This window comes from Xyrauchen texanus, chromosome 29, assembly GCF_025860055.1.
Source record: "Xyrauchen texanus isolate HMW12.3.18 chromosome 29, RBS_HiC_50CHRs, whole genome shotgun sequence".
Classification (NCBI taxonomy): domain Eukaryota; kingdom Metazoa; phylum Chordata; class Actinopteri; order Cypriniformes; family Catostomidae; genus Xyrauchen; species Xyrauchen texanus.
In genome coordinates, this window is record NC_068304.1 from 37,942,533 (window position 1) to 37,969,729 (window position 27,197).

The window sequence follows — 27,197 nt, forward strand, 5'->3', positions numbered from 1 at the left end:
TGGATTTTGCACAAAGCACTTAATTTGATAAATATTGCAATGGTATGCTGACAAATATAATACAAATAATTATATTTTCATTTTAACAAATTTGTTTGATTAGACACCATTTTAATGACGGAATTTATTTAAATTAAATTCATGTTTTTACACTGTGGCGCATTAAATATCCTGGATTAAAAAACACAGGTTCATTAAAACTGGTCAAATTTAGGTCCTGCCCCTTTTTCTCCCCAATATTAGCATGGAGCAAAAGTTTTGCAAATGGCAATTTCTATTTGAAAATAATTTCTGAAGTCAAGTAGCATGTCAGAGGTATTATTTATTACCACAAAAAAATATTTTTAACTTTCCATAATCACACATTCATCTGGTATGCATTTAAAACATGGAATAAGTGCAATCAATAATCACGGTCAGATTTAAGCACTTTGTTAAAGGTGGGTGATGCATCGAGTTTAACAGATGCCTAATTTACTGCAAATAATTTGAATAAAATTGCAAATGATCTTTGAAGCTCCTAGTCCAGATAGTTTTCCTCCACAATGATTCTGCATGTAGTTTGGGGACATCAACATTTTTTGCGTGCTGCGTTCGGATTTGTCCGTCGTTTCCCTCCTCCGGTCTGGGTGTCCCGCAGGTGTAAGCTGGCTGACCTGCTGTAGATATCATGCTCGGAGAACGGAGAGCTGCCGGCCAGGTAATCTGGATCAAACACGTCTGTCTTCTGACGGGCTTTTTTAGACACTCTCTGCTGGGGAAAACGCTGGTCTTCCACCAGGTGGGGGTTACTGGCGTGTTTTCCTCCTTGTGGTAAAGGTAAAGAGTACTGCAGGAGGAGACAGGAGAGAAACACGAGGATGCAGCAAATAATAGGTACATGATCATGCAAGCTCATTTACATTAAATTACCAATGTGATATCTTGCAGAAGTTGCAGATCACACATTGCCGAACGTTCGGGTCAACTCTTGTATCAGTGCATTACTCACCCTCTTCCCTTTTGGATTCAGCACTTTCGGGTTTTTGGAAAAATGCATCTTCATGGAACTGTCATCATTAATGGTGACGGCAACCTTCTTCAAGGTGTCATTGCCACAATGTGGACAGAATGATTTGTTCATGTTTGTTGTTGTCCTTAAATAACAGGGAGAGCAATTATTAACATTTTGACTTGGAAATGTGAAGTGGTTTCAGATGTGGAGCAAGTTATTAAGACCTAGATGGAATCTGTAGATGTATTTATTTATTTGACTTTTTTATATTTTCAGGGAAAATCTGCAGAATTATGCGGAAGGGATTTATGGTGATCCATTTGTACTCGTAAGTCCAAAATTCAAGTTTCCAGTAGGATCTTGTAACTGGAACGCCCCCTCAAGTCGGAGTTCCGACTCGGAAACTCGGAAGGATCCGCAACAACCCCGACTTCAGAATCCAAAATGGCTGCTCAGCGCATCAACAGTAGTAGTATATTGTTTATTAGCACTTCTGTTGGTATGCATCTCAATAAACTCAGTGGTTCACACAGTACTATCTAACCTCTATCTGTGGACAAGATACTTCGGCATTATCTGTGCAAAATCTGTGTTTTTATCGACTGGTATTGCGAACAATGGCTACTTCCCCCACCCCGTCCATCTTGGTTTTCCAACTTGTGTAGTGGAACGCTGTCAACTAGGGTGTGACGTCATTCTCAGCTCCGACATCTGACTTCCGAGGTAAATGGGCATGGTAAAATAGACCTAGAGAGTCCTACACTATTGTAAGTAGCTAAACATCTCATGAAATTAGCTGAAATATAATACACAAGTGACGGGAATATGCTGAATTTTTATGAATGACACCTGCTGCAATTTTTAGACATTTTCTGCAGATATATGCGCCGCTGTGCACGCAGATTCCATCTGAGCCTGATTTTAATAAAATAGTCATTTATTTATAAAGCATATTTGTACACATTGCTGTACAGTGCTGATTTAGTTTTTTATACGTAAGCAAATATTTCAAAAACTAGATGAAATGTGAAGCTAATCATTTTATATAAGCACACATATATTGTTCTGTTAAAACTGGTGTATTAATTGACCTGTAAATAGTTTTTCAGTGGTTTCAGGGTTTTAGGCATTATGTCGTCATGGCAATAACGTTGTAAAATTGTCTATAACTTTAAACAGAAAAGGCAAGTTATTTTATCACACTGAAATCACGTTAACACGCATTGTTTATGTCTTGTGACTATACTTTTGAAACGGTGAGTATTTTAACATAAAAAAATTGGCCCCCATTCACTTCCATTGCAAGTGCCTCACTGTAACACAGATTTTTGCTTTTTTTATGAAAAGGAGGGATGAGTCAAAATTAATCATTCAATATTATGCCACAAATGCTGTCGATTGAGCTTAACTTGTATTGAACCCGGAACATTCCTTTAATGAACCTGGAATATATGGCCCTTTTGAACATTCCCTCAAGATAAGTCTATGGGACATTTCATCGTCTGCTGTGTGAAAACGGATCAGTTGTAAATGGAAGTCAGATCAGTTATAAAAACATAGCACACCAATTCTAGAACAGTCTGAGGGTCTGTGCCAAATTTGGTGGATGTAGCTTGAAAGCGTTTGGAGGAGTTAAGTTTGCGAAATTTTGGTCTCAGTTTAGTGATTCTGGGAAAACAAAATAATAATAATAAACTTAATTTATTAAATTAAATATATGAATTGTTTGACAGCCCTAATTTCTTAGTTTCTCTTTGTAACTTTGTTTGAACTTACACTTGCAAATTAACTTGGGAATGCCTTATAGTTGTCTTATACTAAACTGGGATAGTATAATTAATTTCACATCACTTTTAAGAGAGTACATAAGGTCCATTTTGATTTCATGCCTAATGGTCATATATTTTCCTATGTTATCTCATTACTCACTTGAAGCAGGCGTGACAGCGCAGAATGTAACTCCTGGTGTTTTTAATGAGCATCCCATTCACAGAAAGCACGTGCAGTCCAATCTGAATCAGAACATTCTGCCAGGAAAACGGTTATACACAAAATAATTGACTTGTTCAACCTTGTGGCATCGAGCATTATAATGTATAATTTCAACTTTATTTCCAATGCTTCTCGTAATCAAAGACCAAAAGTACCTGCATAGCAAAATCTGTGGTCACACAGCCCACTTTAACATCTGCTGACGGCCCGTGGATACCAGCATCCATCTGAACTCGCTTGATGTTGCTGGGAGTAATCCAACCCCCACCATCATCATCATCATCCTCTTCCTCATCTTCTCTATTAGTGTCATCATGATGTTGAGAGTAAGTCACATGACTGTCACCTGACAGATCAACAGACTGCAGTTTCTCAGTGATGTCTCCACACCTATCGTTCACTGTATCTGCTGCCTACAGAGAAAGAATGAAAGTTAGCAAGATGGTTTTTACTTTTGCCTCAGGTGATTTTGAGAGCTGTTTTAGGTCGTTTCCTCACCAGCACTTCAAGAAGGTCCATCTCAATGCTGGGCAGAGGATTCCTCCAGAACTGAAAGCTGTTGAATTCTGAACCTTCTGGTTCTCGTGGCTCATTTGTTGTAGGTGGACTTTGGTGAACAGTGCCCAATTTACCTGAAGACTTAATTGAAATCAAGAGGAGAAAAGCTGAAATGAATAAAGTATATCTGCATATTCATTACAAAGTATTAGCGCTCGTACAATATAAGATTTCAACAGCCAATCCAGATGCAAATGTTTAGAGATAAGGTGGCAGTTGGCCAATATAAAGGGGATCTACAGTATATATATATATATATATATATATATATATATATATATATATATATATATATATATATATATACACACACACACACAGATCAGCCACAACATTAAAACCACCTGCCAAATATTGTGTAGGTCACCCTCGTGCCGCCAAAACAGCACCAGCCTGAATCTCAGAACAGCATTCAGAGATGATATTTTTCTCATCACAATTGTACAGAGTGTTTATCTGAGTTACTGTAGACTTTCTGTCAGCTTGAACCAATCTGGCCATTCTCTGTTGACCTCTCTCATCAACAAGACATTTCTGTCCACAGAACTGCCACTCATGGGATGTTTTTTGTTTTTGGCACCATTCTGAGTAAATTCTAGAGACTGTTGTGTGTGAAAATCCCAGAAATACTCAAAACCAGCCCATCTGGCACCAACAATCATCCATGCAATTATCTAATCAGCCAATCGTGTGGCAGCCATGCAATGCATAAAATCATGCAATGCATAAAATCATGCATATACGGGTCAGGTGCTTCAGTTAATGTTCACATCAGCCATCAGAATGGGGAAAAAAATTTGATCTCAGTGATTCAGACCGTGGCATGATTGTTGGTGCCAGATGGGCTGGTTTGAGTATTTCTGTAACTGCTGACCTCCTTTTCACACACAACAGTATATATATATATTAGGGCTGTCGATTTAACGTGTTAATTCAGTGCAATTAATTTTATTAAAAACAACGCATTAAAATTTATGCAATTAATCGCAATGACCGCGGACCGTAATCAGGAAGATTCCTGAGAAATGCAAGCTTGTAGAACCACCTGTTTACCCCAGAGGGCAGTAAGTGAAACTTCAGCTGTATGAGCAACGCACAGTTTATACAGTGAAGAGCAGCAGCAACACAAACATGCGTTACATTCTTGCGTTCAAAACACTTGATGGAGCGCAAATTCGAACTAAGAGATCTCAAGATGTGTTTAAAGATTGAGCATTAAACTATATTTAACTTGACACAGTGACCTAAACATTTTATGTTTATGACGCAACGCACCCGAGATGCTACACAAGCATGTCTGATGCAGGTGTACATTGACGGGTCCTTAAACAAGCCCTCATAATAAATCTCCAACTGATGGACAAATTCACTTGTGTAATGGATTGCTGTGAACTGTGTGTCAATGATTGACTTATGATCAATAATATGGTAGTAAACAATACATTGTATTATAAAGCAGCTTTTTGTATTGTCGTATTAACGATGAACTCTTCTGCCACAATAATGTAATGCATTTTAATTATCTGAATATTTTATATATATATAAATATATATATATATATATATACACACATATATAAATTTGTAAACATTTCAAAAGATAACTATATAATTATTTCATTGTTATATATTGAATTATTGTTATATGAGGGGCGTTCTCATCAAATATCTGTATATGCGATTAATTAATCGGGACACCATGTAATTAATTTGATTAAAGATTTTTATTGATTGACAGCCCTAATATATATATATATATATATGGAGAGGTTTCTGAATGGGATGAATGTATGGTCTTTTTATAACTAACTAAAATAATTCAAATATAATTTGGAAACTGAGGTCTTACTTTTGATGGAAAATGGAAACCAGCAATTCCAACAGGGGTCTCTGGGTGTCTTTGTGTGCTGCATATCTGGACCTGGAATTCAAGCAGAAAGCAGTCTCTGAATCCAAAGAACAAATGCTTGTTTCAATCAAATTCCATCTGAATTACTCGAAACATAAATACCTTTATCTCTGGTTCTTTCTTCAAATGCTCAGTTCCCACATTCTCGATTTCCAGTTGATATGTCAGAGCCAGCACCTTGATGTCCGTTGCTGATAGACTGGGGTAGTCTCCCGTCTTTTTAGAGAATTCTGTAACTGTAAGTTGAAGTAGCACAGTATTAAGATACGAAGAAGCACCAATAACTTCTTACCAGGATTCAACCCAGACATGTAAGATTTGTGAGCAGTATTTGCAGTTGCTATTACCAAGTCGTATATACTCTGGGAAAGGTTCTTTGAAATTGAGTGTGTATGGGAGGAAGGCCAAGCTTTTTTTAGTTTGTTTATCCCGAATTTCATCAACAACATCTTTCAAGGTGTAGATGTTCTTTCCGATTTCCTAAAAAAAAAAATCAAAATCAAAATATACACATGTAATAAGCAAAAAGGTGCATGTTTGTGTGTGTGTGTGTGTGTGTGTAATTATACTGTAGAGTAGTATAATTAAGGGAGTACATAGAATATTTTTATACTTTTAAAATGCAATTTGTCACACTGCAGGAACATTTAAGTGATTTTTTTTTAATAAAAGTTATATAATGACATGGGCATTGGAATGTAATTATATTTATAAGTACGAAGAACAGCAATAAATAATATAATTGTAGTTTGTTTAAAAAAAAAAACAAATAAATAAAATTAAATAAAATGCAGTGATGTATTAGATGGCAATACCATCGTATTTGTAGATATATTGTACACTGATAGAGTGCAATATTCGTGTTTCTGGGTGATTATATTCTAGCCCGAGTTACAAGTCAAATAAATACAGTGACTAAATTGATCATGAACACTGCAAACATTCAGTAGAAATTCTATTACTACTCCACGCATTTATAGCGAATGTGCCAGTTTAGTCATTGATCAGTTCATAATCACAATAGTTGACATGACTTTTAATTTAAACCCATGTGCCATTAATTTCATCCATAATAACTCACATGTAACGGAGCCTTTTTAAGAAATGCGCCAGCGTCTGCCACAACATGCTCCACCATGGTAGACACCATCTTTTTCTTGTGGTGGAAGGAAGCAGCCAATCAGCTTCGAAGATGCGTCGTGCCGTATGCATGACGTCATTTGTTGACGTTCCGGAGTGGGGAAATATGGCGGCGCGCTGGAGCAGTGAGAATGTGGTGGTAGAGTTTCGGGATGCGCAGGTACACAGTTGCTGGCACTGCGTGCATGCAGTTATTAAATTAAAAGGTTTAGATTTTGACAAGCATTCGAGGAATAAACGAGCGCTACTGTTTTGTTTATACTGAACAGCTGCGTTGAAACTTTGGACTGGACTGACTGAATTGACTTGCTTTGTTTATTAAGGGGTGATACAAAAACTCACCTTGGACTGTATAATTAGTACAGTTATTGTTATAACAATAACTTGTTATAACAATAACTACAGAAACTTAGCATTAACATTAGTAACAATAACTATAGTAACTGGGGTGGTTTTGTACAGAAGTTATGCTTACCATGGTCAATTTTTGTAAGAGTAACAATACAATAACAAAGCATATATTGGGGGCTTGGTGACATTTTTGTGCATATGTCTTGTCTTATGGCTTATGTCTTTTTTTAGGCAACTGCCATGTCTGTGGACTGCCTTGGTCAGCACGCTGTTCTCTCGGGGTGTGTACAGCTCCTGCTAACTTCATACCAGCATGTGAATATTCGTTCACATCTGCTGGATTGTTGACACACCCTTATTTTAATCATTTGCAGTTGTCTCATATGTGTTTGGCCCCTTTTTACGTATCTGATTTAATCGTTGCTGTTAGTTTGTCATTGCGCATTCTTATATTTACTTTCTCTAAAATATCTCAGCGCTTTATTGCCCAAACAAGGGTGAAATACCTTTTTTTTTTTACATGCAGAATTGTGCCACACTCTCTAACATGTGAATAATTTGGACAGGAGGCGATTCTTATATGTTGTAAATCTGGAGACGCCGTCTGAAGCGCCACGCAAAATCAGTCGCCAAAGCAAATGGGATGTTGGAACAGTCCAGTGGAATCCACACAAATCAGAGGCCCATTTATTTGCTGCATCTGTACGTAAAGTTATTTCAAATGACAGTGCATATTCATATTTATTGTTTATTCATGTATTTGAAATGTGTTGTGAAGTTGGCTTTTCTGTCATTTTTGATTACATCTTCATTGCTTGGAGAATAGTGCATTTTCATGAACAGTGTTGTGTATAATTGTGATGTTTTCCTCATCTTTGCACAGAGTAACCAGCGTGTCGACCTGTATGTTTGGCGTGATGGATCTGGCGAACCACACAATTCTCTGCAAGGACACACGCGTGTTATAAGGTAATACGGATATGCAGATGTAACAAAGGGTAAAATGGAAAGGAGGAGGCAGGAACCAGATAAATCATCAAAAAAATGTTTTAATGAGAAATAAACATGCACACTGCAGCTGCATGTGGCTCTGTATCTCGAAATGCCGCGTCCCGCTGCATTTATCCCTCTCCTCGGCTGAATGGCCTGATTAGGTGCCTGGGTGTGTGTAGTCATGGCCCGCCCCCGCCCTCCTCCTCCTCATCACAGTAGACTATAGGAGTGGTGGTGGCGTAGTGGCTAAAGCACAGGGCTGTTAATCAGAAGGTCGTTGGTTCGAAACCCACGGCCACCACCATTGTGTCCTTGAGCAAGGCACTTAACTCCAGGTTGCTCCGGGGGGATTGTCCCTGTAATAATTGCACTGTAAGTCGCTTTGGATAAAAGCGTCTGCCAAATGCATAAATGTAAATGTAATGTAAATGTAGACTTTAAAAGGATTGTTCAACCAAAAAATAAATTCTCACATGATTTTCTCACCCTCATGCCATCCCAGATGTGAAAGACTTTCTTCTGCTGAACACAAACAACAATTTTTAGAAGAGTATTTCCAGTCTAGTTGCACATAATGCAAGTGAATGGTGACCAAATTTTTGAAGCTCCAAAAAGCACATAAAGGCAGCATGAAAGTAATCCATAAGACTTCAGTGGTTAAATCCATGTCTTCGGAAGTGATATGATAAGTGTGGGTGAGAAACAGATCAATATTGAAGTCCTTTTTTACTATATTTCCTGTCCAGTTGGTGGCGATATACATGAAGAATGTGAATCGGCAAAAGCAAGAAGAAGGTCAAGGTGGAGATTTATAGTAAAAAAGGACATTAAAAATGATCTGTTTCTCACCCTACACCTTTCATATCACTTCTGAAGACATGGATTTAACCACTGGAGTCTTATGGGTTACTTTTTTGCTGCCTTTATACGTTTTTTGAACCTTCAAAATTTTGGTCACCATTCACTTGCATTGTATGGGCCTACAGAGCTGAGATATTCTTCTAAAAATCTTAATTTGTGTTCTGCAGAAGAGAGAAAGTCATACACATCTGAGATGGCATGAAGGTGAATATTCATTTTTAGGTGAACTATCCCTTTAAAGCTGATGTAAATTTTTCAGTGTTAAAATATTTCCTTCTATCCCAACTTAATACGCAGAGACAGCCATAAGTAATATAGAGGTTCATTTTCTTGAAAATTGTAAACGCTTTGTCTCTGTAACACAATAAAGTTCCTGTGTTTTTTTTCACTTAGACTCATCCCAACAACGTTTCTCGTGGCGTGAGTTGGAGGTGGGACTATCTGACAATTCGTAAACAGTAGACGAGGATCGTATTCGGAAAACATTGTTTATTTTTATTTTTTAAATTCCGTTCGGTGGTGTTAGCATTTGTTCCTTTTACTGTACTGTATACTAAGTGTGAACACATTTTAGGCCTTTCTGTTGCAGTGCTGTTAAACATCTTTATAGCAGTTTGATTTCTAAAAATCAAAACTTTCACATGGTGTTTTTCTCACATCTCAGTGATTTGGACTGGTCCTGGTTTGAACCAGAGTTTCTTGTCACCAGTTCTGTGGACACATACATCTACATATGGGACACGAGGTAATAGTGGAAAAAGAGTGCATAGTAAATATTCGAAAAATGGAGTTTGTGGAACATCCCGTTATTTTAAACTTATCTCTGTGAATTTCTAGGGACACTCGGAAACCGACTGTGGCGTTATCTGCTGTAGGTAAGTCCAAAGAACACTTGAGTTCTGATTTAACGTCTCAATCAGATTATTTAAAGGGATAGTTCACCCAAAAATAAAAAAAATTATCTCATCATTCACTCACCATCATGCCATCCCAGATGTGTATGACTTTCTACTGCAGAACACAAATGACGATTTTTAGAAAAATATTTCAGTTCTTTTGGTCCATACAATGCAAGAGAATGGGTGCCAATATTTTGAAGCTTCAAAAATCCCATAAATCAGCATAAAAGTAATCCATAAACCTCCAGTGGTTAAATCAATGTCTTCAGAAGTGATATGGTAGGTGTGTGTGAGAAACAGATCACTTTCACCTTCTTGTGTTTTTGTCACATTCTTTATGCATACCTCTTATACTGGACAGGGAGAAGAATTTATAGCAAAAAAAGGTCTTAAATATTGATCTATTTCTCACCCACACAAATCATATAACTTTTGAAAATATGGATTAAAGTTGGAGTCGTATGGATTACTTTTATGAAGCCTTTATGTGCTTTTAGGAGCGTCAACATTTTGGCACCCATTCACTTCCATTATATGGACCTAAAGAACTTAAATATTCTTAATTGTTATTTTTAAATATATATATTTGTTCTGCAGCAGAAATATCTGGGATGGCATGAGGGTGAGTAAATGATGAAAGAATGTTCATTTTTAGGTGAACTATCCCTTTAACTGTTTGTCATTTTTGTGTATGACTTTTCTCACTTCTCCGTGTATCAGCCGGAGCCTCTCAGGTGAAGTGGAACAAAAGAAATCACTATTGTTTAGCCTCCAGTCATGATGGTGATGTCAGAATCTGGGACAAGAGGGTGAGTATGTCATTCTGTGTTTTGTTACATCAATGTTATTGGTATTGTTTACATCGTTGTCAGTCTGTCTGTCTGTGTATTTGCTTATTATAATGTGTTATATCTGTTATATTCCATCTGGTCATGTTGCACTTGTTAGCTCTGCCCACCATGAAATCTTATTAGTCCAAAATCCTGCTCCACGAAGCTGTTAAACAACAAACATGACTGACTGCGAAAACAGAAAATTGCAATTAGAATGCTTACATCTGTTGCAATACATTGATTCAGAAACCCAACACTGCTGTGGAGTATGTAGCAGCCCACCTTTCAAAAATCCATGGACTGGACTGGCACCCTGAGAATGAGTATATCCTGGCCACTTCCAGTCAGGACAACTCTGTCCGAGTAATTATATTCATGAATATTGGTTATTTTGCTCTCATATTGTAATGTTTGCAGCCATCTAACATAATCTGTCTGTCTGTTTTTTTTTTTTTTTTTTTTTTTTACTCTCCAAAAAGTTCTGGGATTTTAGACAACCTCGGAAGTACCTTGATATCTTGTCCTGTCAGGTGCCTGTATGGAAGGCCAGATATACGGTACGGTTCTTTTGTGATAGTACAAAGTCATTTCCCTTTTTCTATAAGTGCCATAATGGCTTCACGAGTAATTATTCATGATTATGTTGTACTTGTGACATTTAAATGTAGTTTGGAGCTTCATTAAACATGAATCTGCATGTTAGTAATCTTCTTCCTCTCCTGCGATCAGCCCTTCTCTAATGGGCTGGTGACCGTGATGGTTCCTCAGCTTCGACGAGAGAACAGTCTCCTCCTGTGGAGTACACTGGAACTCAACAGCCCCGTTCACGCGTTTGTAGGTCATGATGATGTCGTGCTTGAATTTCAGTGGAGGCCTCAGAAAGAAGGTGAGAGTTCCTCCTAGAATGTGAGAGAAGCAAAAGTGATAATTCTTGGGGGGTAAAAAAATTATTTGTTCAAGTCAACATGAAATCAAAATCCACTTTTTTTGTTGCTTTATGAAATACACATTCCTGGTCTTTTTGCAAATGAGTCATCAATACAAATTGTTCCAAAGAAAAGAAAATGATTGAATAACTTCTGAAACATCTTTTCATCTGTCAGCACCAAACGCTCTTTATTTTGAATTCCGGCTCCATTTTTGGTATTGAACCCACTTTTCACCATCAAACAGTGATATTGTCAAATAGGTTTTAATTATAACATACATTTTCAAGTCTCTTTTTTTTTTCTGCACTAGCATTCATACTACTCCAGCTACTCTGAGAACTTAGCAGTTCGATACTGCAGATATTGTTGACTTTTGTGTGACGAATTTCTTGTTATCTTCCTCATTTGTTAGTTGTTTGGATAAAACCGCCTGCTAAATGATGAAATGTAATCTTAAATGACTCTTTACTCATTATAATAGAGTGACCTGTAGTCACTTTTAGAGCTCTACCTCACTTAAAATGAGTCAGCATAAATTTAGTTTGGGGGGTTTGCGAGATATGACTTTATGCAAAACGGCGGCGAGATATGCAGAACGCAGCAGCTCGTTTTAGCTTATCTCGGCCCCTTTCACAGCTGACCCACCGTCCCGCACGGTTCTCCTGATGACCAGTCCGCCCCTGATTGGCCCCAAAGTGCCTCGACCCACAGGGAAAATGCCCGGTATGCCAGATTACCAGATCTGAAGGTGTCCTGTGGTATCTGACACCAAGGCATTAGCAGCAGATCTTTCAAGTCCTTAGATAGGTGGCGTGTGAAATTGACGTCCACATGAATGGCCGGACCCAGGGTTTCCCAGCAGAACATTGCTCGGAGCATCACACTCCCTCCAGCAGCTTGTCGTCTTTAATACATCCTGGTGTATTAAATGCAACCTTGTGCAATCACATCCCCAGGTAAACGGTGCACACGTACATGGCCGTCCACGTGATGTAAAAAAAAATGTGACTCACCGGACCAGGTGGCCATCATCTATTGCTCCAAGGTCCAGTTCTGATGCTCGTGTGCCCATTGTAGGCGCTTTCGCCGGTGAAAAATCAGCTAACTTAAAAATTTGAATTTAATTTGAATGTTGCTCATATTTAAGGTAAAATCTGAATGTAGTTTTTCAGCTCTGTTGACAGCTTTAGTTTAGACATGACTAAGTTACAGCAAGCTCAAGTAGATTTTTGTGTGTTCAGTATGAAAACCGATTATCAGTGTCTCAGAATAAAATCCAATCTGCATTGTAGGTTCCAAAGACTGTCAGCTGGTCACATTGTCCAGAGACCAAACCCTCAGGATATGGAGAGTGGATCCGCAACTCCAAAAGGTGATGCCCATGATTTATGTATACATGAATGTTTCCCTTCACTACAGCGGGTAAGTGTAAGTTAGAGACTGAACTATTCATGTGATCTGCAGCTGTGCTGTGCGAACGACATCACGGAGGAGTTGATGGAAGGCTTGACTCTCACGACCGAGACAGAAAAGACGCTGCGTACGCAAGGTGCCGAGCCTCCGCTTAGTCCGGGACTCGCAGCGGAGAACTCACAGGGTAAAAGCTGGATGACACATTAAGCATGTTCAATGCTAGGGGTGTAAATATTTGCTCTTACAACGATTTGGGTGCATCATGAATCCTAAAAATGCATCACCGTTTTGCTGGATTCAATTTATAATTCTCCTCGAAAATATACTGATGACAGACTTGAAACTGGAGGGACAGTCAAATGGACAGCACCAGTAAATTGGGAATCTGAAAATTGGTTGCAAGATTTGTATGCATAATACATTATTACTATACAATAATAATATAGTCATTTGAATAGATTATTAAATTCCGTTATCAATGCTTTGACTTTTGATGCATCTATGCATCTTGACAGCATGTTTATGGTGGCTGTTGCAGATCCTAGTTTTAAAAATGCAATTCTTTGCCCGTTCACAGATCAGCTCGAAGGCCCATGGTCTGGGCTGATGTCCAGTGGTAAGAATGACATCCTGGGTTTACCTCAGACTCTACAGCAGGAGTTTTCTCTCGTCAACTTGCAGATTCGCAATGTCAATGTGGAGGTCAGTCGCTGCCAGTGTTTGGTGAAAACATCATGAAAAGTATCTGTTGAGAACCACCATTGTGTCATTCTGAGAATCACTATGTGCGAGATGTTATTGGACCATCTGCGCAAGAGCAGTTAGTGATCTACCACCTTCCATACTAAGAATGCAATGTCACTGTTCTTGTAGATGGATGCCGTTAACCGCAGTTGCTTTGTTTCGGCCGACTGCGGAGCTAACCGTGTCCGTCTTGTGGTGAAGTTTCCTGCCCAGTATCCCAACAATGCTGCTCCGTCTTTCCAGTTTGTTCCTCCGACAAACATCTCGTCTTCCATGAAGACCAAGATACAGAAGGTTGAAACTATAACATGGTGCCGACAGAATATTTTGGGTAATATTGGGAATATCATGTTCAAAATATGTTTTATTGGTCATCTCTTTTGTAGATCTTGACAGATACGTCACTTCAGAAGGTGAAAAGAAACCAGAACTGCTTAGAGCCCTGTGTCAGACAGCTGGTGTCCTGTTTAGAGTCAGATATGGTGAGTGATCTTTAACTTTGTGACCCCCCTATGTATTAAACTTTGCTGCACAACTGACGTGAATGATACCTCAAACCAAGCAGCTTTTTGAGGAGATTATAAAATGGGCAAAAAGCTTTTTTCCCTGTTTTATAATAATAATAGTAAAGTAATCAAAACTATTCGGTTACGCAGTTTCTCAAATCAAATGGCTTGGTGAGGAGAGCTGTACTATTCCTTTTCTCAGCAATATGCCTTGGTGGACAATTAAATATAATTAAGACTTGGGGGTTGGTTTTTTGATTTGGGCCTATAAGTAACAACCTAACAACCACCCAGAACCCCATAGCAACCACATAGCAACATGCTAAAAACCCCTCTGAACACATTAACGTTAACGACAACATCACATTGCGACTGAGTTTTGCATGGGCAAGCACCACTCGCATCGTCTTCAGAAAATGTTAAATCTGTTGTTGTTGTTTTTTTGTTCATTTGGCCACGTGTTTTGCCAGTGGGTTTATATAACACCACCATGATGGATTGGCACAATCCTCACTGTTTGTTCACTCTTATTGGATGACCAGGAGGACGGTACAAACCCCTACGTACTGACCAACCCTGTGACTCCTGCGCTTCCTGCTTTCCCTCGAGTAACCAACACCTATGGCTCGTATCAGGATGCCAACATCCCCTTCCCCCGCACCTCAGGGGCACGCTTCTGCGGGACAGGTGTGATGTGACAACACCTCCTTCTTGTGTATAGCTATTAATGTTGAAGTATCTGTTCATTAATTGTTTAATAACACTCATTTGTCGTTTAGGTTCCTTGGTTTATTTCACACGGCCCATGACTATGCATCGCACACTCCCGCAGACTGAACCTACTCCAAGGTGAACTCTCCCATCTGCCATATCCCATATCATACATTATTGTGTTTTTCACCAGAAACGATTTTAATTTGTTTTTTCACAACCATTTTTCACTCTCCCTCTGACCCTTAGAATTACATAGTTTATTTTTTGCTGCACATGATCACATGTTTCCTTCACTTCACATGAGTAACAGCACTTTCTGTGGCTCTGCTCACACACCGGTTGCAGCGTTTGCTTACAGGTTAACTATAGTTTTTACAGTGTCATCCTGAGCATCATCCATCTACTTTCTCCATATAACGTCACCGTAACTGCACAACTGTGTCATTGATGGGTAAATCTGGGCGGTCAAGTGTTCGAATGTATTCATCTGTCTGATGTCGGAAAGTTGTGAAAGTTCAGAACTAGTTTGAATAAATGCTTTTTTTTTTTCTTTATGAAAATTACACTTTGTTTTTGTAGTACATTTAAGCTCTTTTATGACAAAAGGAAATTTGATTTCTTAGGATATGAATCCTTATTTTAATGATGGCACACTGGAGACGCAGAGAGTTTAGTATATAAGTGCAGCTTTATTAAAGAATGCAAACAAAACAAAAGCATTTGAGAAACACAGGAAACCTAAACTACATCCTACAAAGGATAAGAACTGACAGAGATCAAAGGGCATTATGTATACAAAGACTTACAAGGTTAACAAGACAAGTAACAAGAAACACTTGGGACAAATCAACAAGGGCAGAACATCAAAATAACCCCTCCCCTCGCCAGGGTCCCCGGCCGCCCTGCCCTCCCCTCGCCAGAGTCCCCGGCCGCCCTGCCCTCCCCTCGCCAGAGACACTGGCCGCCCTGCCCTCCCCTCGCCACAGTCCCCGGCCGCCCTGCCCTCCCCTCGCCAGAGACCCCGGAAGCGCCGCCCTGCCCTCCCCTCGCCACAGTCCCCGGCCGCCCTGCCCTCCCCTCGCCAGAGACCCCGGCCACGCCACCCTGCCTTCCCTCGCCACAGTCCACAGCTGCCCCGCCCTCCCCTCGCCAGAGTCCTTTAGCTTTGTTTTTCACCTTTTAGTTCTGCTTTATCTTGTTTATAATAAAGAGACCACTTTATTATTATTGCACAAATAAAATGGATAATATGTTGTCTTGTATTATGAAGCATGATTGTGTGTGTCTGTGTGCAGGTCACTATCAGCTCTCTCAGCGTATCACAGCGGGGTGATGACGCCCATGAAGATGCGAACAGAGTCTCAGTCCACACTGAGGTTGTACAGCGGGAGCCCCACACGTACCGACAAAGACCAAGTCTCTATTTCGTCTTTCTACTACAAAGAACGGGTAAGAGTAGTCACACAGCACCAGAATTCCTCCCTAAGCTAAGCATATGGAGCAGAGAAAGCACGCATTAGCTATGAGTACATAGGAAGCTTGCCTGGGCAAATTCAAGCAAGAGTTCAACAGTGGCTGCCCACTTTTCAGGAGCCTGGGATCTGGAAGTGTGTTTTCCATTCATATTCTCTAAAGGCCTTTTAAAAAATTCTTCAATAAAGAGTTTTAAACCTTGAGCCAAACCAAATCAAACCACTCCAAAGTAAATCATATCATTCTAACATTTGCTTCGAAGCAAAAAAAGTATTTGAAAATACGAATAAAGACTGAATATTCATAAGACAATTAACTTATTAGTGCGAATTATGTCATTCAGTGGTTCTCAAACCTGTTCCTGGAGCCTCTCCAACACTACACATTTGGGATATATCCCTAATCAAACACACCTGATTCAACTCATCAGCTTGTTAATGGAGACTCCAAGACCTGAATGGGGTGTGTCAGAAAAGGGAGATATACAAAATGGGCAGTGTTTGTGGGCCTGCAGGAACAGGGTTGAAAACACTGATGTAATTGAATCAGTCTGGGGTTTTTGTGTGATTTTATTATATTTTCCTATCAGAAAACATCACAACTGACTTATATGTCCTTTATTTACTAAAATTAGTTAGCAAGCTAGCTACTGTAGGCTGCAAGCAAACATTAGCTAATGCTACTTAGCTAGCCTCAAAAACTCATCATATCTCTGCTTCCATGGTAACATCGACTTTAGAAACAAAGTTGAAGTTTTTTGAATGGCCGATGCCCATATCCAGAGATCAGGGTGGCAGATATAATGCTGATATATTACACAATTTAATATAGTTTATAGCATGTACATAAAATTGCTAAAAAATGAATAAAATCTTATTTAGCACTATAACTCAAAATTTCACACAAAACATTAACTTTGTAAAACATTGTGTTTTAAATGGTAGATAGCCGTTTCTTCTGCTTTCTTTTTTTAGTCATCCAATTTTAAAAATAATTTGTACATAAATAAATTGTAAATATATTAGCAAGGAAATTACAGTGCACACAGTAGTCCATTAACCATGTATGGTGCACATTAGCAAGCTGATTTTCTCACAAAAGACCAAATCAAACCAATTGTTCTTTGTGTATATGAAGCTGTACCGCTTGCAAATGCTTGTGCAGATCCAGCAAGCAGCAAACCGTTTACACGCCCCGGATCGCCTGCTTTGATTGTCACGGACTGACCGTCATGTAAAATTCATAATTCAGAGGAACTGAGTTTTGATCCGGGTTGATAGATGCTTCGGAGGAAGCTATTATATGAGAGCTCAACAGAAAGAAAACACTGGATTTCGTGGGCTTTGTGAACTATACATGTTTAAACGAGATATCTGCATATTTGCAGTGGGGTTATGATTTTATTATTAGACAAGACAGTTGAGTTACTGGGAACTGTTGAGGAGAGAGAGAAAGAGAATGCTCTCATTGTAAATAGGCAAAATGCTTGTCAGAGAAATGGCGGTGGGGCAACACGGGGCAATCATTCATTCATTCAAGACAGGATTGGTCAGAAACACTTTTAAGGCGGGGCTAAGTGAAGGGTCAATATATAGGCGATATATCGGTCGACCACTAGAAATCACACGGAGTATGTTTGCATACATTTTAAATGTTCGATTTCAGTCAGACTTAAACTGCAATTCATCTTTTTAAAATGGCATGTAAATGCTTAAGTCTGACTGAAATCGTACTAGTCCAATTTTGGTGAAGTCGGGCTTCCAGAACTAAATAATGTGGTTGTGGCTCAGCTTCGTTCAGCATGTTTACACGTTAATTGGACCACAGCTGGCCTCAGCGTTGTGTGCTTGCTATAAAAGCTTTGGATAAAACTGACTGCTTAATGACCAAATGTTAATGGCTGGTATAAGTTCAGTCATGATGACTTTTTGAATGGCATTTTTTGTACTTGAATCGCTCAGCTGAGCTCGATTCCACCCATAGTTGAATAGCATGTTTTACCACTTTTCCTTGTTGTTATTCTTGCTTTTCACTACCCACCCAGCCACCCGCTTGTTCCACATGTGTTTAAAAGCACAATGTTTCTCTGTTCATTTTCACTGTTGTTTTCGTGCTGTATTCTCATAGTCTTTCTCCTGTTGAGTTTTTGGTGGCATGTCTCCCTCACTCATGTTACTGTGGTCTGTTTTATCCAATCAGAAGCCTCCTCTGTCTGCTCCCCGCCGCTGGTCTGTGCAGACTGTTCATGACTGTCCGGTATTGAGCTCCTCACCTCCCGACAACTGATTCTCTCTCTCTCTCTCTCTCTCTCTCTCTCTCTCTCTCTTTCTCTCTCTCTCTTCAACTTCCTCTAATGACAAATCCCTTGTTTATTGCTTTCCTACTGTACATTTGCGGCTCACGTTTAACATATTACAGCTTTGTAATTTACGACTAATTTAGCAGATATTCACAGATCATCAAAATCAACAGTCTTTTTTTCTCTCTGCATATTTCTGACGATTGTATTAATAGATATCAGATCTCATAGTCCTGTGAGATTATAATGATGCCTGCCTCTATCAACATCTCAACAAATAAAACAAATAAAAAATAATTGTTAGAATTCAAGCTTTTCCTTTAGCGCATTTAACAAAGTAGAACAATATGATTTTTTCTTTATTTATATTAATTTTTCAACCTATAATTCATTATATTAATTAATATGAATTATAATGATAACATTTATATTGTTTACAAATATATAATATGAAGTTGTGTCCAAAAGTCTGAGACCACATTGAAAATATACGATTTTCTTCATTTTAACCTGGAAATCCATAAAATTTGTAATAAAGATGTGACATTCTTCACTATTTTTTATGCATAATTTAAAATAGATAATTATACAAATGGAAGCACATTTAAAAAGTAGAGTCAATTTTTGGAAAATGTAGAATAAAGATGTACAAATCTGCACTATATATGCATTATTTAATAATATAATTATGATTATTTAACCACATTTAACAACTAGAGCAATACAAAATATTTTAAATATATATTTGTCTACTGTATATACATTTTTGAATCCATAATTAAGTCTATTAATAATAATATTTACATAAAATAATCTAATATATTCAGTTGGGTCCAAAAGTCTTGAGACCACATTAAAAATCTGGGATTTTCTTCATTTAAACCAAATGTAAATGAAAATTATTTCATCATTTACTCACTCTTGTGCCATCCCAGATGTGTGTGACTTTCTTTCTTCTGCTGAACACACATGAAGATTTTTAGAAGAGTATCTCAGCTCTGAAGGTCCATACAATGCAAGTGAATGGTGACCAAAAATCTCATAAAGGAAACATAGAAGACTCCAGTGGTTAAATCCATGTCTTCAGAAGTAATATAAAATGTGTGGGTGAGAAACAGATCAAAATGTAATCCTTTTTTTACTTAAATGTCAGACTTTCACTTTATCTTTTTCATCTGAAAGTCACATGTGCTGCCTGTTTAGTTTCACATCTGAAAAGTGAAAGTTAAAGTGGAGATTTATAGTAAAAAAGGACTTAAATATTGATCTGTTTCTCACCCACACCCATTAAATCCCTTCTGAAGACATGGATTAAACCACTGGAGTTTAATGGATTACTTTTATGTTTCCTTTGTGATTTTTGGAGCTACAAAAGTCTGGTCACCATTCACTTGCATTGTATGGACCTGCAGAGCTGAAATATTCTTCTAAAAATCTTCGTTTGTGTTCTGCTGAAGAAAGAAAGTCATACCCATCTGGGATGGCATGAGGGCGAGTTAATGATGAGAATTTTTCATTTTTGGGTGAACTATTTCTTTAAGATTCTGCATTTCTACTTCACTAATCAAATGTAAGCAAATTTCCACAAAAGGTCTGGTTTCTTCGCTTTCATTGCAGCACAAAAGGCTCTTTGGAACATTCTCAAATCATGCTGGATAACATGGATCATCAGGTTTTGATCAAACTTGTGAAGTTCATGTCGGCTCGATTACATGCTATCATTAAATCATAAGGAGGACATACAAATACTAAGTCAATTAATTCAACTTTTTACTCAAATTGTTCTCCTGACAATATAATTTCAGTCATGAAAACTCTTGAAATAAATTGAAGGTGCTATAATGGATATGACAAGTTGGTAGTTTGGTCTTTGGGAACTAGATCTCTTTATGCTGCTGTACAATTAAACATACAAACAATGTTTAGCTAACAAATCATGTGTTCAAAGGAATAATCAGATTGCACCATTTTTTTTTAATGACTAAATTAGAAAAGAACCATTTTCACTAATGGTCTCAGACATTTGGATCCCATTGTATAATGATATACACTGTGTAATGATGATATTTCAAAGGTGTTTTTGTACCTCCCAACCTGCATGTTCACGACAAGGTATTCATTTTTTTTTCAACTCTAAAGTAGGATGAATGCAGTTTTTGATCAACTGGTGATTGATCCTGTTGTTTATAATCTTGTGGGGTTCAGAAATCACGCCGCTGGAAAGGCAAGCGAGAGGGAACCGACTACGGCAACAGACCCATTAAACTGGCTGGCAAAGTCATCATCCAGGAGATCTCGTGTCTGCTTCCTGTGCACAAAGCCCTCGGGGAGACATACGTGTATGTTCTGTTTTCTTTGATTGCAAAGTATTCCAGGTGCCTCCTGTAAGATTACATCGGTCTCATTAGAATCATCTGTAAATAGCTCTGGCTGTCAATACTGTGTCGTTCATTCACTCAAATGTCATCTTGATCTTATTTTCTGTTCACACGTGTCTTTTTCGTTTTTTCCTCCCTAGACTAAATGTTAATGACATACTGGACACTTGTCAGAAGAATGGAGCTGCAGCCTTAGCAGTCGGCCGCAGAGATTTAGCAAAGGTGATTATTGATGCTTTTGTATTTTGGGTTCTTGGGAAAACCTGAAATATCAGGGAATTTTAAAATAGTGGATTACATAACTGGAAAAGTTATAATAGGGTCGTTATGTGCCAACTCAACCAGAGAACCGTGGCTCAAATTCTTTATTTATTTACTTTTACTGGTGGAAAATTCACATAAATGATGATTAAAGCCAAAATGGATAATTATTTACAGTGTTATCCATTATTTTTGAAGAGGGGGGTAAAAAATGCAAAAATTAACATTTTCGCCAATTATTTTGAAGCGAAAATACAGGTCTAAAAATAAACTTAGAAAGGTTGCAGCACCATTATTTTCTTCTTACATGGAGATATGTAGGTCTATTACTAAAATCAGTTTGACTTCAGCACAGCTTGTTGCATTATATGCCAATGGTGTGTCCAAAAATGGGGAAAAAACACTTTTTTGTTGTTGTTGTTTTTAAGTTGAGTGCCTGTAACTCAAGTAATATTAATATCCTTTTAGATTCTGGTTCAAAACAAACTTTCCTTTTTGTGTCCTCAGAGTTTAGGCCCTTTATGGTGAAATCCCAGAGATTTGGGGCTCTAAATGTGGCTCCATGTGTAAATTGTTTAATTTAAACTCATTTTTATCGATTGAAAACCATATGTGAGTCACATGGTATAGTTTTTGGTTTCTTGTCCAAACTAAGGTCTGTAGTATAAATAATGTTGAAATGTACCTGTATTTATTCACATAAAAACAATAATGACAAATTCTTGATTTTCGAGAGCCCAAAAATACACTATTATTAACAATATTTAACTGAAATATGGTTAATTTTATTGGTGGAATAACCCAAAACCGTTAAACCCAACCTAACCAAACACAGCAGAAGTGACTAATAAACACTTTCCAACATTGTCCTTCCAAACATTACCCTCATTTGTTTGTATCTTGAAACCATTTGAATAATAGCAACATATTCATGTTTTTAATTACTTTTGTGAACAATTATATTTAGTCAGAATGCATGGCGACTTTTAAATGACCGTCAGTGACAAAACATGCTTTTTACATGTGCAAACTAGACCATGCTTATGAGTAGGGCTGCAACTAACACTTGGTTTTGATAATCGATTAATTAAAACGATTATTCAGCGATTATTTCAACGATTAATCATTAGCTCTTAACCGATTATTCTGCTTGTGTCCCGACATAAAAGGTTGATTCAAACGTGCTTACTAACAATAAAAAATAAAAAATCTTCTTTTAAAAATACCTTTAAATGACATTCACCGAATTAAAGGGGGAAGTTTAATTCAGTAAATACATTTACTGCAAAAAAATCCTATTGTTATCAAGTGTTTTTGTCTTGTTTTCCATTTAAAAATGTCTAAAAATCCTTAAAACAAGATACATTTAAATGTGAAGCAACATATAAGATATTTAGACTTGCTTTAAGAGAATGGATATTAAACATACAGTAAGTGTATTTTGTATATAAGTGTATTTTTCACTTGGTTATAGTTGTGCGAGTGCAGTAAAGACAAAATATACTTATATTCAAGATCTTATCTCTAAAAGCAAGTATGCATTCACCTGCTTCTCAAGCTAATTTTTTAAGGATTTTTAGATATTTTAAAATCTTTGTATTTTTAATATTATATTCAACATTCTCAGATAATTTGTTCTTTTGCATTATATCTGCTTAAGTAAATATACGTTGTTTTAAAGGAGTTTTACATATTTATATTGGAAAACCAGCCAAAACAAGAAAACAAAATCAAATCATAAACGTATATTATTTCAGTGTATAATGGGGTGAAGACTTCCTCTCTCACCTTTCTGTTCACTTCAATCCAACTTTTACTCACCAAAAAATTCTAACTCTCTCTTATTAATAAAGCTTCACGATAAGAAATGCACAGTGACACATATATTATGATTCAGTAAGTCTCGAGTCATCACGTTATAATCTAGCTGCATTAAGCGTGTGCGCTTGAGAGACGAGCGTCCCGTGACAGAGTGTTCATCAGCCGGGTGCAGTTTCAATCTCTCCCCCTTAGATCGGGACATTCACACAACTCATAGAAGATGCGCTGGCTGCATAGAGAAATGCAGTTTCGGACTTTGTAGTTATTTACATGATCTGCTTCCGTATTATTTGAACTTTAATAAAGCTATAACGCATTAAATATAACAGCATTAAAGATGTAACGCCGGGGTTTTTCCTTTAAAGACGCTCGACACGCAAGTTTTGCTTCAGCGGAGCGGCAGCTCCAGTTCCACTTATTCCACAACGAGAGTTCTTCTGTATTTTTGCATTATAATTCCCTCATACTTTGCGATCTACATCACCTGTAGCTGTGAAAGTTTAGAGTGCATCTGTGATTTCCATGAAATGTCCCCTTTAAGGTCTGGGCACTTGCTTCAGCAGCCACTAGTCTTGACCTCAATCCTGACCCTGACCCTGATGCTGGAACTCCCTGGGCTAAACATCCTTTTGGGCGACACTTGCTGGAGACATTGTGAGTTGCTGTTTGTAAAGCGCCGACACTAGCATATGTACGTTGCGTAGTTCTGCTTATGACTTTATATGCCTGTCACTCTGTTTCTCCTGTTGCCATCCTCCGCAGACTGGAGCACTACAGTCAGATGAGTGATGTTCAGAGTCTGGCCATGTTGTGTAGCGTGTTCAGAGGTCACAGCAGTCCTCAGGAATATTTAACTCTATATGGACATCATCAGCCACGACCAGCCATCCCCCACCCTCGCTACGTACGTCTGTATACATGTTAATAATCATCAGCCTTGAAAGAAATTCATAGGTGTAAAAGACAAAGAAAAACACATTTTCAGTGTACATTTTGACATATTTACAACTTGATTTAAAAGTGGGGTCACTTGTATATTAACGAGTTTTATGTGTGATTGCTTGCATCATATTTTCACTCGTTTAGCCAAGCTTCACCTCCAGTTCTGTCACATCTGGATCATGTTCAAGTACCTCCGATTCTGCACCGATTCCTTGGAACATGGGTGAGAGATTTGCAGGTTTATTATAAGGGCGGCCTGTGGCTCAGTTGATAGAGCGGGTCGGCCACTAATCGCAGGGTTTGTGGTTCGAATCCCGGCCCACACGACTCCACATGCCCGAAGTGTCCTTGGGCAAGACACTGAACAAGTGTTTTTAACAGTAAAAAAAAAATAACATTAAAATCTGCAAAAATGAAGGGCAGTACCAAGAAAGTACCACTATGATGTATAAATACAATTTAGACATCTTTTTTCTCACATTGAATTGACGGTGTAAAATAATTATGAATAGAATAGAAGCCTTTAATTTGGTCACACATTATACATACATATCCCAGCTAAGCTGGGGTCAGAGTGCAGGGTCAGCCATGATATGCGCCTCTGGAGCAGATAGGGTCAAGGGCCCAACAGTGGCTGGGGCTTGAACCCCTGACCTTCTGGTCAGTAACCCAGAGCCTCAACCGCTGAGCCATCAAAAACAGAAATAGGAAAAATAGAACCAGGACATTTTCTTGACAGGTTTTGTGAGAATCACGCAGAAGTCAGCGCTGCGTTGTTTAATCTCTGCACTGCTAGCAACACCAAACTGAATAGCGAACAGGGTGTTCAGACAAATTTCAAATGAATGTGAAAAAAATTAAATGACCAAACAAAGAACACCTGTTGCGCATTTACAGTTTTGCATTCTTTCAGGTGGTCGTGAGTCCGAACACGTCCCTCCCTGGAGCGAATCGTCGCCTGATGACTATCGCTATGCAAACCAAATTTTCTCTGACCCACGAGAACGAGAGAAAGAGCAACACGACATGAACAAAAGGTAAACATCCTGATCCACTGGTTAACATTGCATTTCTGATCGCCTTTGATCGGTTAAAGTGGCTTTAAAGAGTTACTTCTCATTCACAGGTTACTGGACCCCTCCAATTCCTTCCAGTTCGATGACTTTAAGAAATGTTACGGTGAGATTCTGCACCGTTGGGGTTTAAGGGAGAAGAGGGCAGAGGTGCTCAAATTTCTTTCTTGCCCACCAGAGCCACACAAAGGCATAGGTAAGTTACCACAGAAAGTAATTTAGACATAAACCGTGTTTACAGTAATGCAAAAACAATGGGAGTCTATATGGTAAGGCATATGCATGTGCGGTTTGGGGGTTGGGGGTGTTCTGTTTGTATATGTTTTGCTTTTTTTGGTTTAATAGATGAATCAATAAAAATGTTATTCTACCCATTTTCAATGGTCAAAAAACAAATATTGGTCACATGGTATGAAGCTTTATTTTTTGGTCCAACAAAACAAACTAGACTAAATTAAGCTTTATTTATTCACATAACAATAATGATTACATCTCCATTTTTGGGAGTCCAAAATACACTATTATGAAGAATAAGTGACACATACGGCTCTTTAATGCAATACCTATTTATAGATTAGAATTTCGGATATTTACAGTTACAAGATCCACTGGTCAATGTTAACAAATGTTAAACACTATTGAATTGTCTTCTGTCATATCTATGAGTCTGCACTGGTTTTCTCACTCTGTCGTTTTCTTTACTCTCATTTGCAGAGTTTGGTGTTTATTGCTGTCACTGTCGCAGTCAGGCACGAGGCACCCAGTGTGCCGTCTGCAAACGCTTCACCTTTCAGTGCGCCATCTGTCATGTGGTCGTCCGCGGCTCCTCTAACTTCTGCTTGAGCTGTGGCCACGGCGGGCACACCAGTCACATGATGGACTGGTTCCGCTCTCAAGAGGTCTGCCCAACCGGCTGTGGGTGCCACTGCCTCTTGCAAAGCACCTTTTGAAATTTACAAAAAGGAATGTTCTGGGTTTAATCCAAGTTAAGCTCAGTCGACAGCACTTGTAGCATAATGTTGATTACCACTAAAAACGATTTCAACTCGTCCCTTGTTTATAAAGGCCAATAGGGTGAGGCACTTACAATGGAAGTGAATGGGGCCCGTCTTTAAAGTTAAAATGCAACAGTATGAACTTGTTTCAGTAGTATAGCCACAACAGTAAATGTTATTTGCGTTAACATGATGTTAGTGTGATAACATCTTTGCACTACATGTGTGATAAAGTCGATTGCAAGGTTTACCAGTGTTACATCCTAATTACAACAAAGTAATATTGCATATAACTTTACATAGAAAAGGTTAGTAAGTGATTTTATCACACTGGAATCATATTAGCATGTATAATGTTTGTGTTTTCTGGCTATATGTGTGAAAAAGTGTATATTTGAACATTTATGGAGTGTCCCCATTCACTTCCATTGTAAGTGCCTCACTGCAACTGTGATTTTTGCTTTTTTGGAATAAAAAAAAAAAATGTTTGGTAATCAACTTTTTTTTTCTTCTTTCTGGTATGCCACAAATGCTGTTGGTTATTAAATCTGGAACATTCCTTTTAAAGGAATAATACACCCAAAAATTGACATTTTGTCTTTTGTTTACTCAGTTAAACATTTACTCTATAATTGCATTATTACCCTCATATCATTCCAAACCCATATGCTGTTCATTTTGAAACATCTTATAACAGCTATTTTATATCTAAAGACAATTATAACCACGGCTGCCAAGTCCTAAAAAGGACCTAAAAACACCATAGAAGCACCTTAAAAGAAGTCTGTGATTTGTGCGCTATATTCCAAGTCTTCTGAAGCCATTCAGTAGCTTGGTGTGAGGAACAGAAAGAAAATTAAAACATTATCTTAAAAGAAATCATGACATTTTAGAGCTTCAGTGGATGTTCACTGAATAACGACTTAAATTTTGGTCTGTTCCTCACACAAAACTATTGTATGGCTTCAGAACACGAGTCATATGGACTTCTGTGCTGTTTTGTCCTTCTTGGAGCTTAACAGGTGTGGTCACGATGAACTGTTGTATAGGAAAACCTGCATGATGAAATGGATTTGGGATGACATTGAGGTGAGTAAATAATGACAAAAATTCTCACTT

The 27,197-nt window shown here is 38.1% G+C and overlaps 2 protein-coding genes across 3 annotated transcripts in view; one reads left to right on the forward strand and one right to left on the reverse strand.

Annotated features, from left to right (window-relative positions):
* Window positions 1–207: 207 nt before the first annotated feature.
* On the reverse strand, window positions 208–6,607 carry nob1 (NIN1 (RPN12) binding protein 1 homolog). The gene is made up of 9 exons (XM_052097750.1): window positions 6,535–6,607; window positions 5,801–5,933; window positions 5,556–5,689; window positions 5,394–5,465; window positions 3,485–3,625; window positions 3,142–3,399; window positions 2,924–3,021; window positions 992–1,136; window positions 208–829 (listed from the first exon to the last, which is right to left on the reverse strand). Exons 1-9 carry the CDS (start codon window positions 6,601–6,603, stop codon window positions 572–574), a joined length of 1,308 nt encoding a protein of 435 aa, XP_051953710.1. The 5' UTR covers window positions 6,604–6,607; the 3' UTR covers window positions 208–571.
* A 74-nt stretch (window positions 6,608–6,681) lies between these two features.
* wdr59 (WD repeat domain 59) overlaps window positions 6,682–27,197 on the forward strand; it is a 21,231-nt gene continuing 715 nt past the window's right edge. The window contains exons 1-27 of one of the 2 annotated variants that reach the window (XM_052097743.1): window positions 6,682–6,753; window positions 7,176–7,225; window positions 7,511–7,646; window positions 7,828–7,913; window positions 9,463–9,543; window positions 9,636–9,673; window positions 10,418–10,506; window positions 10,777–10,893; window positions 11,010–11,087; window positions 11,260–11,416; window positions 12,752–12,831; window positions 12,924–13,056; window positions 13,450–13,574; window positions 13,746–13,910; window positions 14,003–14,098; window positions 14,665–14,809; window positions 14,902–14,971; window positions 16,132–16,285; window positions 18,509–18,565; window positions 20,814–20,947; window positions 21,127–21,208; window positions 23,610–23,722; window positions 23,831–23,972; window positions 24,155–24,233; window positions 24,924–25,047; window positions 25,137–25,279; window positions 25,798–27,197. The exon at window positions 25,798–27,197 is cut by the window's right edge and continues 715 nt beyond it. In XM_052097743.1, the coding sequence (XP_051953703.1) occupies window positions 6,700–6,753; window positions 7,176–7,225; window positions 7,511–7,646; window positions 7,828–7,913; window positions 9,463–9,543; window positions 9,636–9,673; window positions 10,418–10,506; window positions 10,777–10,893; window positions 11,010–11,087; window positions 11,260–11,416; window positions 12,752–12,831; window positions 12,924–13,056; window positions 13,450–13,574; window positions 13,746–13,910; window positions 14,003–14,098; window positions 14,665–14,809; window positions 14,902–14,971; window positions 16,132–16,285; window positions 18,509–18,565; window positions 20,814–20,947; window positions 21,127–21,208; window positions 23,610–23,722; window positions 23,831–23,972; window positions 24,155–24,233; window positions 24,924–25,047; window positions 25,137–25,279; window positions 25,798–26,033 (2,964 nt within the window). In that variant the 5' untranslated portion in view covers window positions 6,682–6,699 and the 3' untranslated portion in view covers window positions 26,034–27,197. The remainder of the gene's footprint in view (window positions 6,754–7,175; window positions 7,226–7,510; window positions 7,647–7,827; window positions 7,914–9,462; window positions 9,544–9,635; window positions 9,674–10,417; window positions 10,507–10,776; window positions 10,894–11,009; window positions 11,088–11,259; window positions 11,417–12,751; window positions 12,832–12,923; window positions 13,057–13,449; window positions 13,575–13,745; window positions 13,911–14,002; window positions 14,099–14,664; window positions 14,810–14,901; window positions 14,972–16,131; window positions 16,286–18,508; window positions 18,566–20,813; window positions 20,948–21,126; window positions 21,209–23,609; window positions 23,723–23,830; window positions 23,973–24,154; window positions 24,234–24,923; window positions 25,048–25,136; window positions 25,280–25,797) is intronic. The other variant, XM_052097744.1, reaches the window with a different exon arrangement.